The 14392-nt window shown below is 55.4% G+C and overlaps 1 protein-coding gene across 3 annotated transcripts in view; it reads left to right on the forward strand.

The window, feature by feature from the left end:
- The window catches only part of IL21R (interleukin 21 receptor), a 32334-nt gene extending 20557 nt beyond the window's left edge, over window positions 1–11777 (forward strand). For all 3 annotated transcript variants that reach the window (XM_031433013.2, XM_010990913.3, XM_064478541.1), the window contains 7 exons: window positions 914–1016; window positions 3326–3525; window positions 6055–6200; window positions 6977–7154; window positions 7609–7705; window positions 8701–8782; window positions 10326–11777. In XM_031433013.2, the coding sequence (XP_031288873.1) occupies window positions 914–1016; window positions 3326–3525; window positions 6055–6200; window positions 6977–7154; window positions 7609–7705; window positions 8701–8782; window positions 10326–11081 (1562 nt within the window). In that variant the 3' untranslated portion in view covers window positions 11082–11777. The remainder of the gene's footprint in view (window positions 1–913; window positions 1017–3325; window positions 3526–6054; window positions 6201–6976; window positions 7155–7608; window positions 7706–8700; window positions 8783–10325) is intronic.
- Window positions 11778–14392: the final 2615 nt, after the last annotated feature.

Raw genomic sequence — 14392 nt, forward strand, 5'->3', positions numbered from 1 at the left:
TGGATCTTCATTAGTCAAGGAAAAATAGGGAAAAGCCACTAAAAGTGAATCTACGTAAAAGGGGAACAGATTTCTGGTAAATAGGAGGGGGAAATAGCAGCGCTGGTACTTGGTCTTACAAAACAAAACCGAACTAAAACTTCTTAAATGTCTTTTGCCAAACATTCAACAAAATGTAGATTATGATGATGCCTCTATTTTTAGAACAAAGTGAACCAATTAATGTTGGAGGTGGGAGAGTATTAAATTGTCCAACAAAATTGCCTGAGGGGAACATGCCTGTGTCACTTGCGGCAGCGGCGGTGGTGGTGGTTTGGGCAGTAGGATGACACAGACATTTTGGCAGAAGGAGTTAAGGGCTTCACAGTTTTCAGAAGGTTTCTGGCTCCATCGAAGTGCTGCCAGGTCACTGAGGTCCACGTCCTGTCTTGGACCAGCCGCTGTGAACAGATGGCTCGTCCCAGTCGGGGCTTCGAGACCCTCGCAGCCCCTCTCTCACTGACTTCATGAATCCCTCTCACGGGCTGCCCCTGTTCGCCTGACGTCTGGGGAGTTCAGGACATGCCACCTGGAGGGGAAGCCTGGCCGGGAGGGATGCTGACCTGCGGGCTGGACACGGGGCTCGTGGGGAGAGGGCTGGGAGGGGACCCACTGAGTTTATGATGTTCACGTTAGCAGAGGCCTGTCTCCATAACAAGTTTTGAAACTCTGGGGGCTCAAAAACAAAATTGTCACATGGCAAAGCCCCCCTTGCCCGAGGCCTATATCTTAATGGCCCTTGGGTCACCGTATTCATCCTAGCTGTGGGAGCCCTGCTACAATTCATCCTCCAGCCCTCGAGGGGGTGAGGGGGTGACAGGAGTGAGGGCTCTGCAGTTACCTCATCAAGGCCTCTGTCTCCCTGACCCTCCAGCCTGGGGCTGCTCAGACCTCATCTGCTATACCGATTATATCCAGACTGTCACCTGCATCCTGCAGACATGGACCGTGCACCCCGACATGCTCACCCTCACCTGGTAAGTGGCCGGGCCTCAGGGTAGCCCTGGAGAGCTGGGATGGGGGCGGGACCGCCAGAGACCACAGACTGTGTTGGACCTACTGTGTGCCTGGCAGGTGGTTAGCAATAAAAATAAAAGCTGCCTCTTCCTGAGGGCTCTCTCAGCCATTTCACCAAGAGCATTTGATTTCAGCCCAAGAAAGACCATGAGCTGGAAATCACCGTGCCCATCTTACAGACGCCCACCCGGGGCTCGCGAGACTCGTCAAAGCAGGGCAGCTTTGTCCAGCCCCAAAGACCAAACTCTCTTGCCTGCACAGGGCTGACTGTGGTTTTGAGACCTCAGGGTGACTAGACTCCCACATGATTTTTTGAAACTGGCATCCTGTTACGCTTCACATGGATGATCACTTCTGAGCCTCACAGTTATTTTACAAATGAGGACACTAGGGTTCAGAGAGGTTATGCCATTTGCCCAAGGTCACAGAGCCAGTGAATGGTGGAGCTGAGATGCAAACACAGGCAGCCTGACTCCAAAATCCATGGGTCCCGATTAGTGTATATTGTGAAAGAAAAAAAATTATTCATGCCCCTTGTTAAAGGATGGTAAAGCAGACTTGATTCAAGACCATCGAGATAGGTGTAGGGACCACTGCACGGGCTTTGCAGTAGGGAAGAGGGATTGAGCTAAAGGCCGAATACAAGGAAGATTGGGTATTGATCGCTAAGGAGCAGGGGCAGGGGTGAGGGTCAGTGGGTGGAAAATTACTAAGAGGCGACATCAGGGAGGAGGGGCTTCTGGCTAAACCAGCCATCACCTGGGGGAGGGTGGAGGATGATGGTCCCCATCAGATATGGAGGATGGAGGATTCGGACCAAACTGGCTTTAGCAGTATTCTTGCTAAAATTAGACACGGCAGAGCATGGAAGCCCCAAAGTCAGGACCTAGTTGAGGTGAGAGTTCCGAGCAGCCTGAATTGAATCTGGTCAAGGAGAGACTCTTTGTCAATATGCTGCTCAGGATAAAGAACAGCTGGCTTTCATTCTGTCATCACCAGTTTCTTTATTCACTTATTTATTCAGACACTTACTTATCAAGCTCTTGCCAGACACTTGCAGGCACTGGGGGGCCCAGCAGAGCCCGAGACCAACAAGGTCCCACGTGTCTTGGAGCTGACACATTGCAGTGGGGAGTGGCTGGGGAGACGAACAGTAAACACATACCAGCCAGCAGGATGCTTTCTGAGAACAAGGAATGCTCTAAAGAACAGGACTGTCGGGTAGAGAGCAAGTGACATGCAGGGAGGGTCTCCTTTAGCTGGGGTGGTCAGGGCAGGCCTCTCTGGATGAGAAGGAGGCAGCCTGCGAGCTGAGGAAAGGGCATTCCAGGCAGCGGGCACTGCACGTGCAAAGGTCCTGAGGTAGGGGACAGGCTAGTGACTTTGAAGAATAGTGAGGAGGTCAGTACAGCTGGAGCAGAGTGAGCCAGCGTGAGGGAGAGTAACAAGAAGGTGAGAGGTAGGCAGGGGCCAGCTTTTATTGTGTGGGTGGTGAGAAACCACCTGAGGGTTTTTAGGCATGGGGGTGACGGGGAGTTTTTAAATGTCCCCCTGGTGGCTGTGCAAGAGGTTTGGAGAGCATTTATTCAGCAGAAGTTTCTATTCCAGCAAATATTTATCAGGGAACTGAGTTCACACATCTGTGTTAGCCTTGGAGCATGGTCATGTTCACAGCTTGAAGATGTAGGCAGGGGAGTAAGTATCTGGTGAACTCCTATACATACTTCAAAATCCAGTTTCTGCCCAGTGGCAGATCAAAAGCCAGAGCATTTCCCTCCAACCTTATACCAACAGCCTTCCCTGGAAGTTCACCCAAAGTAGGGGATGAAGTTCATTTGGCTCTTATCTTGGCCCTGAGCACAAGCACTTATTAGGATTCAGCAGATGTTGGACAGAAGGAGGGCAAGAAGGAGACCTGAAATGCTTAGCATCCTTCTTGTAGGACAGTGATCCAGTTGATAGAACTGGCAGGGACAAATTTAGGCTTGGTCCAGGCAAGAATGGCCCAAATTTGCAAAGTTGAGAGTTGCTGTCCTAAATGAGGTAGTGAGTTCCTGGTCCTTTGGAGGTGTGTGAGCCAACCCTGTACACAGTTCATCAGGGCTGCTTCAGGGGAGGGGGTGCATTCCCTGGGAAAACGGCGGTTGGACCAGGTGCCCTGTAGCCCTACCTCAAATCCCTCCCAGACCCAAGAATCTGGGCTTCGACCTTGGCCTTGTGCATTGAGCCTCCCGGCCTCCAGCCATGACCAGCTGCTCTGTCCTTGAAGGCAAGACTCCTATGGAGAACTGGAGGACGATGTCACCTCCTGCAGCCTCCGCCCATCCACCCACAACGCCACGCATGCCAAGTACACGTGCCGCATGGATGTGGTCCAGTTCATGGCTGACGACATTTTCAGCGTCAACATGACAGACCTGTCTGGCAACCATTCCCAGGAGTGCGGCAGCTTTGTCCTGGCTGAAAGCAGTGAGTATCCCTTGGGTCCCAGAGCTGAGAAGTACACAGGCTCCCTACCCCAGCATCAGAGCTGCCCTGTCCTGTGTCCTTACATCACCTTAGGGTTCTGCTCTTTAGTTGCACTGGCGTTTACTAAGGTGTGATGAGTTGCTAATAGGTTTGAGCACTAACTAAAGAGAGACAGCGGAGGTATGAAAAGGAGCTGGACTGGGATCCATGACCTCAGCCTCTGTCTAGCTGTGACCTTGGCCTTGTTCCCTCTATGTAGAGCGAGGGTCCTTTTAACCCTGTCTCTCAGGGATTCTGTCCCCATTATGAGACAAGTTGGGGCACTGGGTCCCAAGAGAAAAACTTCCCTGAGTTTTCTCACATTTATTAGCTCCAGTGAGGCCCGGAATTTCCCTCCAGGCTGGAGGTGGGAGGAGTCCAGGGGCAGGAGGGGCTCGGCTGGTGGGAGCAGCCATCACTGTGGTTCCAGAATCAGGGCAGGGAAGGGTCCAGGAGGCAGCTTTTAGGGTGTGTGTGCAAAGCGGGATGTCCAGGGAGGTGGTGAGAGACCCATGCTCAGAGGCACGCAAACACAGACTGCTGAGAGAGTCCTGCCCTCCTCAGGAAGCCCCAGCCCCTGTGGTCTGGGAGTTTCTGGCCCTAGATTGCCAGCAGTGGGGACAGGGGATGAGAAGGTGTCTGTCATTCACACTCTGGGGGCCAGGTTTGCACCATTCTGCTGAGTGGGTGTTGTACTGCAGAGGGTGTGAATGAAGCTTCACACACGCCCAGATACACCCAGAGTCTCTCTCACACCTTCGTAAGTACAGCCTTGGACAAATGCACGGTGTCCCACCAACTCTTGGTCTCCCCAGCACAGACACAGAAGCTGCCACACTCTCTCATGCATCCGTACACGCAGGCACACACGTGCACACACTAGCTCACGTGCTCCCTCAGCCATGCAGATCCAGCTGTGGCACAGGGGCGCCCTCTTGCCCCTCTGAGCGAGCTGGGCAGACAGCAGGCCACCCCCTCCCCTGCAGAGGAGAAGGGACCGCACCACTGTCACTCCACCCCGCAGTGTGGCTTCAAGTTGCATCTCTCTCTGGCCCCCTCCCTCCCACCCTCCCTGCCAGGGTCCAAGGCCAGGCCTGCACCCAGATGTGGCAGGAGGCAGATTCTCCCTCACCCCCCCCCCCACCGTGGACCCCTCCCTCCTCCTGGGCCCTGGGCCACCCTGGGCTGAGCGGCCCCTATCCGTGACCCCGTCCCTGACCCTGGGCTCTGCAGACATGCCCTCAGCTCCTCCCTGACTGGTTCTCACTGCCCAGCCCAGGCCGTACAGGGCAGCGGAGGACTGGCCTCTGCCCACCTGGGGAAGAGAGGAGAGGGCTGAGGGGCTCTTCTGGCCCCAAGGACCCATGGCTGAAAGAGCAGTGACAGTAATGCCCTCACTGTGGCCTCCTGAGCATGCGCCGTCTCCCACTTCGGCTCACGGTGCTGAGTTGGTGCTGAGTCATACGCAGCTTCAGAGTTCCTTTTTGGAACCCCTGGAAGGTTCATTTGTTGGTTTGACTAGTATCTCCTGGGGGCCCTCTGTGTGCTGGCTCTATCTTGGAGAACAAAACCTCTGTCCCAACGAGCTGAGATCCCCGAGAGGGGGGCGTATGGCCATCAGGGTCACGGAGCGGAACATGGAGAATGTCCGATGGTGGCAGACGGAGCTGGGGGAGGCGGGAGCCGGGGAAGGATGTCGCTCCTCTCACACCTGGACAGTGCTGCCACCCAGCCCCCTGAATCACCTCCTTCTGCTACTTAGTTGGTCTCCGTGAATTTTCACCCCGTGAGATAGAAACTGGTCCCTTTTACAAGAGAGAAAATGAAGACACATGACCTGTGTCCAGCTCAAGTTCATAAAACAAATTTGGGATGGAGCAGAACTGGAAGCTTTGACCTTTAAATGGAAGCACCCAGGAGACCATGGTGGTGTGGCCTGGACCTCTGCTCCTGCACCTTCCAGAAGATGTCTGGGAGATGGGAACAGGATGTCTTGGGAAGCTAGAATTAAAAGTGAATGGTGTCATCATTTAGAACAGAAATGGAGAATGGGTGGGTCTGGCCACAGTGTGGCTTAGAAAGCTTTAGGACTGGCAGCTAATGTTAACATTTGAGAGCTTTCCCACCATAATCCGGACTTCCAGCTTGTTGGGTTTTTCTTTCCTGGCCATGCTGGTCTGCATTCCTGCCCCCTTGAACGTGGCACCCCCCTTTAGATGGGGAGGGCTCAGTCCCCAAACCTGCTTCACCCACATCTGTTCCCTGCCCACCCCTGAGTTTGCAACCCAATCTAGTCTAAATCTCTCATTTCTCAGATGGGTGAACAGAGGACCAGAGACAGGGGATGCTTCACCTCAAGTCATTCTGGGTTACTAGTCCTGATCTCATCAGTGACTGCTCAGGCGGAGGGGAATTTATTCCCAGCACCACATCCCTTTCAGCTGCTGCAAAATCTCATTCCATTTTATCTTTCTGGCTTTTTCCTGGAAGTCAAGCCATCTCCCCCTTTCAACGTGACTGTGACCTTCTCCAGACATTATAACATCTCCTGGAGCTCCAGTTACGATTTCTTCGCGCTGAAGGGCAAACTTCAGTATGAGCTGCGGTACAGGAAGCGTGGAGACCCCTGGGCTCTGGTGAGGCACTCGGAGAATTGGCAGAGGTGGGGGAGCGGGGCAGTGCTGAAGTGTCAGAAACGGATGGTCTGGAACCTTCCCTCTGTGCTTAGAACGGCCATAGCGGGAGAGTTCCAGAAGTATCAATAGCCGGGGAAGTCCAGTGTCAGAGGGACTGTTGTTTCAAATGTGAAGGCTTCTAGAGGTGTTCTTTGTTTAGAGTGTTGCAGAGTTCTGGAATGGCTCACTCTTTAAAACAGTTGAAAGTTCTAGAATTACCCATCCTTTAGGATGGTCCCAGTTTAAGATTTTCATCAGTGCCATTTCTGAGACTGTCCCCAGTGTCCATTGCTAAGATGCCTGCAGTTAAAGACTTCCAGAAATGCCCGCTATTGAGAGTACCCACTGTTGAGGAATTCCAAAAGTGTCCAAGGTCTGCGATGCTGCCAATTGAACATTCCCAGAAATGGCCAGTGCTGCTCCGGGGACAGCCCCAGGCTCAGCAGGAAGGGTGCCTGCCAGGATTGTGAGTGGCTGAGCTGGGATCAGAGAAAAACAGAACAAAGCACCATGTCCCAGGCGAGGCTGAGGCCGGGCCCGTGGCTCTGTGCTGCCTACGCTGGAGAGGCCAGAACTCAGACTAGGGCCTGTTTGTTGGCGGTGGAGGGGGTGGTGGGAGTGGAGACTTTGCAGGAGAGACTCAGCCCTTTTATGGAGGCTGCTAAAAGGTGGTTCTGCTGGAGGCAGGGGCTGGCCTGGCTGGTCCTGACCAGTTGTATCTTTTCCTGTGCCGGCAGAGTCCAGGGAGAACGCTGATCTCGGTGGATTCGAGACACATCTCTCTCCCAAGCTTGGAGTTCCACAAAGGCTCAAGCTACGAGCTGCAGGTGCGGGCAGGGCCCCAGCCTGGCACCTCCTTCAAGGGGACCTGGAGTGAGTGGAGTGACCCAGTCATCTTTCACACTCAGCCAGAAGGTAGGTGTGAAGCCAGGATGGAGGCCCCGCTCCTTGTGCCAAATCTTGTCCATGTGCAGCAGCCCTGAGCCCTGAGCTTCCTGGCATGGCTAGAAGATATCCCCTCATCGTGTCTCCCCTTATAGCCCTTTCGCAGCATTTCTGGGGCTCCTGCTTGCCAGGCCCTTCATTGGGCACTGGGTGATTCTCCTGGCAGGGCATTTGGTCCCCCTAAGATACCTGTGAAGTGGGAATTATTACCCCCATTTTGCAAGTGAGAAAACTGAGGCTCAGAGAGAGGAAATCATTTGCCTAAGGTAGGAGTGGGAGCAGGATTTGAACCTATGTCCATCCCACTGCAAGGCACCAGCAACCATCCCCATGGCCCCTTCTGCTCCAGCTCGGACCCTTTGCCCAACACACCCAGCCCCTGTGGCCTCTATTCCATTTCACTCTGTGTTTGTTTCCTTCCCAGAGATAAAGGGAAACTGGTACCCTCACCTGCTTCCCATCCTGGTCCTCGTGTCCCCCATCCTTGTCTTCTTAGGCCTGAAGATCCACCTGCCTTCGAGGTGAGGCTGGGTAACAGGGAGGCAGGGAGGGGGGTCAGCCTGGGCCAGGACTGGGGGACACCGTGATGGTGATAATGACAGTGATGGTGATAATAAACCGTTTACTGGGCACTGGGTGGAGCACTCACTTAACCATGACAGCAGCAACATGAGCTTTACATAGCATTTACTCCCATTTGACAAGTGGGGAAACCAAGGCCCAGAGCCGCCAAGGAACTTGGCCATAGCCACACATCTATGAAGTGGAGAAGGTAGAATTTGGACCTCGGTTGGGCTCTTGTCCAGTGAATCTTAAGCTCTGAGTCCTGAGGGGCAGGAGGGGCCATTGGGTGGGGGTAAAGGGTCTGTGGGCTATATCCCCCACCATCCCTTCTGCTTCAGAACTGGAAGTTTTGCTTTTATCTGTTTATATGTTGGGTTTCTGCTGAACATGGCCATCAAGAGAAGGGCTGCTGCTGCTGAAAAATAAAACCAAAGCTCCACTGGCCTTTGCCAGTGCTGCCGGCTTGAGGCTGTCGTTTGCTGAGCCCTCACTAAGTGGCAGACGCTGGGCCGGGGGCTCTGCATACCTGGCTTATCTTGTTTAAGGAAGAGAATCTTGCGAATGGCAGTGGAATGGCAGTGGAGATTGCGGGGCTCGGTGCTCTCTCTAGGTGCCCCAGGCGCTGTGCCCATAGGTGCTGACTCCTCCCCACAGCTCTGGGGAGTGGTTCTTTGCTCATCCCTGGTGGGGGAGGAGGAAGCCAAGGCTCAGAGGGGCTGCATTTGCTCAGCACAGAATAGGCAGCCAAGCCCTGAAACTCCGGGCAGCTTCAGGAGACTCGCTGTCCCACATTACAGATGTGAAAATTGAGGCCTGGGCCAGAGGGAGCAGAAGGGAGGGGCCTGGGTGTGTCTCGGAAGCGCTGAGTCTCCTGCAGGACAAAGTCGGGGAGCATCTGAGCAGGCTGCCCTCTGGGAGGTGTGTGGGGCTCACCTCATCTCTGCCCTCCCAGATTGTGGAAGATGTGGGTGCAGGTGCCGAGCCCAGAGCACTTTTTCCAGCCCCTGTACCTGGGCCACAGCGGAGACTTCAAGGTGAGTACTCCCACCCTGTGAAGAGCCCCCCAGAGCCTCTCACCCTCTGGGAGCTTGCATCCACCCTCATGCCCAGACTCCCAGCCCCACCCTGCAGGCCTGAGGCTCCCAGGCCCCCGCCAGGGCTGGAGCCAGGCTTCAGTCTCTGTACCTGCAAAATGCAGGAAGTAATTCCTGTGGGGCAGAGTTGCCATAAGAAATAAACAAGATCAGGTAACATTTCCCAGCCCAAGGAGCCCAACTGGGGGAGGGCAGAGCCAGGTGATCCCATGAGCCACAAACTGGCCTCCTGGTCCTATGGCAGAAGCCTTTGATAGGGAGGTGGAGAGCTGGCAGTTTCTGGGAAGGGAATGGCTCCACCTGCAAAATCCACCAGCCTCCTGTGGGCCCCAGCCCCGCCGCCACCGCCAGCGCCCTGGGTTCTCTGTACCCAGTTACCACTAGGCACCTGTCCCGGTGGTGGCGGCGGCCCGACAGCAGCCACCGCAGAGAGGATGTGGTGACGGCTGGGAGGGGCAGCCCACCTGCTCTTGCAGAGCCTGGAAGTCAGGAAGTGCAACCAGAGCCCTGACTGAGCTCCCGCCACCTGCTGTCTGCCTGGCGCTCCCCGAGCACTGTCTCACCTCCCCCTCTTTTATCCTCACAGCAGCCCCTGCGGGTGGGTGGCAGGGTGGCTGAGTGGGTGGGTGCTCCATTGTCCCAGGGGACCCACAAGGAGACCTGGGCTCAGAGTGGGACAAGGGAGGAGCCTGGGCTCCATCCCACACTGGAAAACCCTTTCTTTCCTCTTTCCTCTGCACTTTCCCCAAAGCTCAGATATCACATCTATTTTGCGAGCATTTTACCAGTATTCATCCAGCACATGCTGCGCACCAGGGAGTCTGCTAGGAGCTTCAAAGATAGTGTTTCGTGTATCTTTAATCCCTACAACTGCCCTGTGGTGGAGGGGACTATCAGCAGATGAGGAAATTGAGGCACAGAGAGGTTGAGTAACTGGCTCAAGGCCACACAGCTGAGAAGTGACCTCAAATCAGTGGTGGTAGCCTCAGCAGGAGTCTGAGATGAGCTGTCTGGTGGAGTAGATTCAAAACTGGTAGATTTCAGTTCTCAGGGATTTGCTCTGCTGATTGGGTAGAGACCCAGTGTCAGGAGTGGGACAATAAAACAGGAGGCCTGGAGGGGCTCTGTCACTTAGCCCTCAGGCCCTCCTGCCTCCGTGTCTCCACAACTCAGGAATCTGGGCCCTGCACTTACACAGACCCCAGGAACCTTGGATTGTGTGAGCTGGCAGGCTGCGGAGGGCCATGGTTCCCTGCTACAGAAGGGGAACTGAGGCCCAGGGAGTATGGTGGGGACCATCACTGGACAGGGACGCAGCATGATGCTAATCTTCCCCACCCCTGCCTCTCTCTTTACCTTCTGGTGTTTCTCTCTGTCTCTGTCTTCCTCTCTTGCTGTCTGTCCTGTCTCTGTGTCTGTCTGTTTCCACCCCCTTCCTTGTCCCCACTCTCATCCATGACTTCCCTCCTTTTCACTCTCGTAGAAATGGGTGGGTGCACCCTTCACTGCCTCCAGCCTGGAGCTCAGACCCTGGAGCCCAGAGGCGCCCTTGCGCCTGGAGATGCACAGCCAGTGCTCCCCACTGTGTGCAGCCAAGGGGCTGGTGCTCACAGAGCTGCGGAAGCCCACAGACCTGGTGGAATCCGATGGGGTGCCTGAGCCGGGCTCCTGGGGCCCAGCGCCCTCCACCACTGGCAGCTTGGGTGGCTCAGCTTACAGCCAGGAGAGGGACCGGCCGTACGGCCAGATATCCATCGAAACGGTGACCGTGGTGGACGCAGAGGGGCTGTGCGGCTGGCCCTGCACCTGTGAGGATGACGGCTACCCAGCCCTGAACCTGGACCCTGGCCTGGAGTCTGGCCCGGGCACTGAAGACGCGCTCCTGCACACGGGGACTACAGTCCTGTCTTGTGGCTGTGTCTCAGCCAGTGGCCCTGCCGGGCTTGGGGGCAGCCTGCAGGACAGGCTAAAGCTGCCCCTTGAGGATGAGGCAAGTTGGGCCCCAGGGGTTCCCTGGAGCAGCAGGCCGCCCCGAGGGGTGTCGGACAGTGAGGCTGGCTCCCCCACAGCTGGCCTGGACATGGACACGTTTGACAGCGGCTTTGCGGACTCTGACTGCAGCAGCCCTGTGGAGTGTGACTTCACCAGCCCCAGGGACGAAGGGCCCCCCAGGAGCTACCTCCGCCAGTGGGTGGTCATTACCCCTCCACCTGGGGGTCCGGGGCCCCAGGCCAGCTAGTAAAGTAGACTGGCCATCCAGAGCCGGCCATGCTTCTGGGCCACGAGCCAGAGACAGGGTCACCTGGGCTGTGTGTGAAGAGGCCTGCAGCCCTTAGTCTTCCTGGTGGGGCCCCTCGATGGGGCCCCTGAGCCCAGTGTTTAGGATGTGCGTCTGGGGCTCTGGTGCCCAAGTGCCCATGGACACCGAGCATGCCCATGGTTATGCCGTGTGCTCAAGGCCGCATGTGTCTGTACCTACCTGAGCTCCCTGTGTGCACAAATGCCTCTGTGCATGTGATGGCAGCCTCCCTCTTTCCCAGGCACATGGGGTAGCCCCTGGATCATGTGCTAACAGGCTGATCCAGTGCTGCCCACAGGCCCTGCTGGGACCAGGGCGCTGCCTGGGGCAGATCAGCCCTCCAGATCCTGCATCCAGGAGCCGCCAGAGTCCAGACTGTTCCTTTCAGGGGCCAAGCCCATGGTGACCCTGAGGGTGGGAAGATTTGGGGGGCGGCCAGCGGGCCTAGGTCTGAATCCTGACTCTGACGCCTCCTGGCTGTGCCACATTGGGCAGGTTGCTTTCCCTTTCAGGGCTGGAGTTTCCTGTCTGGACAACGGGGGTGGCGTGCCCTACCTTGGGGAGAAATTGGTGAGGTCGCCCATGTATAGTGTGCAGCCCAGACCTTTAATAAACATCAACTTCCTTCCTTCTGTGGCCAGGACCAAGGCTCGTGCTGGAGGCGGGTGGGGGTGAGAAACCAGACACCGCCCAGGTACCTGCGGGCTGTCCCGCCCTGTCGAAGGGCACATGGGGGATTCCGGCTTCGTCTCTTAGAAACAGCCCCTTACCGACCAAGGTTTCTTTTCCTGGCTCCTGCTGCCTGTTTTGTTGTTCCCTTTATGCACCCAAGACATATTTATTGAGTGCAAGTACTTGAAGGTGCAGGGCTACCTGGAGAGGACCCATCCTTTGGCATACACGTGGGGGAGGGGTGCAGACCAGACTCGGCAGGAATGAGATGGTGGTCCTGGTCCTGGTCCCCCGTGTCTCATTTGCTTGTCCTGGGGAGTCGGGGGAAGTCAAGTTCTCAATAATTTGTCAGGGAGCCTGCTGACATGTGAATTTAAGATGCTAAGAAAATACTTCTTTGCGATGTTTGGAAGGCACGTTACTGAACACAAGAGCTAGGTATCAGTGCAGCATCTTGCATACAACTCATACTTAAGAAAAGAAAAGAGATCCTTTATCCCCTAAGAGGGCTCACCTTTAGAGGCAGTTTTTTGAGACCACCCACCAGGGTTAATTTGGCAGAGGGTCTGATTCAGCCAGCCACAGGCTCTCAGAACCCTGGGGGAATCATCACCCCATCATCCTCCCCGAAGTCCACAGGACGGTGCCTGAAGGAGACAAATCTGGCTTGCCTCTGCTTTTGGATGAGGGCTGAGCCAGAAGCCAGCCCAGCTGATGGCTTTTCTGTGACTTCTCTGTAAAAGGGGGTGGTTGGGAGAAGTGGCCCAGAGAACATGGGAGTCCTTGGTGCCAAAAGTTCTAGAACACTGGATGGTCATAATAGTGGGACTGAACCTGGAATCAGGGTGCATGAGGCTAAGATAGGAACACAAGTGTGAAACCACAGCCCCTGCAGGTGTGAGCAGCCCTCACCATCCCCCGCCGTCACCGTGGAGACGCTTGGGCCAAGGTGTGCTGTGGTTTTCACACCCTCTTGGAGGCCACAGGCTCCAGGCACCCTCTGAGCCCCAGGCTCCTGGGGGAAGCAGCTCAGCTCTCCAGCACACAGAGCTCTAAGTCAGGGTGCTGGGGGAGGGGACACTTGGGAGACTGGCTGATGCCAGGCCTGGGGGGTGGGACGGGGCTCTGACCTGGACCAGACATGGCTTCTCACTGACTCTGTCTTTGAAGGGACTCAGCTCATAAATATGGGTGCAAAATAGAGACTAGAGCTGGTCCACCTGGGAGGGTGGATTCGTAGGAGTGAGGTGGATGGATGGATAAAAGGATGATAAAAGGCATGAAGGAGAGAGAGTTGGATGGACAGATGGAGATAAACAGTTGTTAGAGACAAGGATGAAACAGCAAACGTAACCTCCGTGAAGGCAACAACTTCTCTTTTGTTCACTACACTACCCCCAGCCAGGCAGAGAGTGGACCCTCAGTAAAGCCTGGTTGGCAGTATTTGCTTATGTAAATACTTCCACTGTGGCCAATTTCAAGCTACCAACTTGACGGCTCTAAACAAGGGGTTGGAAGAGATGTTCATAATAAACTCTTCTCGCTGGTGTGAGCCAGCCCCAGCACACCATGGATGGGAGCCCAGAGGGGGCGTCAGGAGGGCTGGGCTGGGGGTGCTTCAGGGAGGAGATGGTATCTGGTTGGACTTTGAAAAATGAATCGGAGTTATTAGGGACACCACCAGCTCCTTGGGCAGAAGAGCTTGAACGAAGGCCTGGAAGTGACTGAGCCCTGAGCCCCTGGGGGTGCGGAAGGCGGTTCGCTGTCACCCAAAGTTCAGGCCAGAATTGCTAACAACCCCGTCTTAAGAGGCAGGATTGGTAGCAACCCCCCTTTTGTGGATGCCACAATCTGCTCCTGGCCCGGCCCTTTTCCATCTGCAGGCTCTGAGGCACCGGGATACCCGCGTGACAGATGAAGTAAAGATGCAGAAGGGGCCAGTGACTTGCCTGAGGTCACACACTGAATTGGAGGTCAGAGTCAGAACCTGAACTCTGGTCTCCTGATCCCAAGTCCAGCTCCCCTCACCTTGCTCTGTTGAAAGAGAACTAGATCAGGAGGGAAGAAACTCTTGGCAAACACCTGTGGGTACCTGTGCTTCTGCCAGGGCAGCATCCTGTTGGGTGGCTATGGATCCAGGCCTGGCCAAGAAAGCATCCTGTCTTCCTGGCCACAGTACTGGTCAGACATGGGATCCAAACTGGTCCATATGCTCTTCCTCCTGCTGAGATTGCTCAGCTGTAGGGGTGGACAAAATCTGGAGCTGCTGGGAGAGGGGCACCAGGAGGGAACAGCTCACCTGAGATGAGGCCAAGACACAGGAAAGCGGAGCTGGGAGGTGGATACCTATTCCTGGTATCATCTTTTAAGGTCCTGGATCCAGCCATGCCTGAAACTACACACACCCTGGAATTTTGAGGTCCATGAATATAGAAGTCATTACGTTGTTGACCAAATACTTCTAACTCTTGGTCTCCTGGTCAAGATGGTGCTGTGTGACCAAGACTGGCCAATGAGTGGTGAGCAGAAGTGGTAAGTTTCAGTTCTGGACCAGAGCACTGGACTGATGGTTGTGCTGC

This window comes from Camelus dromedarius, chromosome 24, assembly GCF_036321535.1.
Source record: "Camelus dromedarius isolate mCamDro1 chromosome 24, mCamDro1.pat, whole genome shotgun sequence".
In the NCBI taxonomy this organism is placed as follows: domain Eukaryota; kingdom Metazoa; phylum Chordata; class Mammalia; order Artiodactyla; family Camelidae; genus Camelus; species Camelus dromedarius.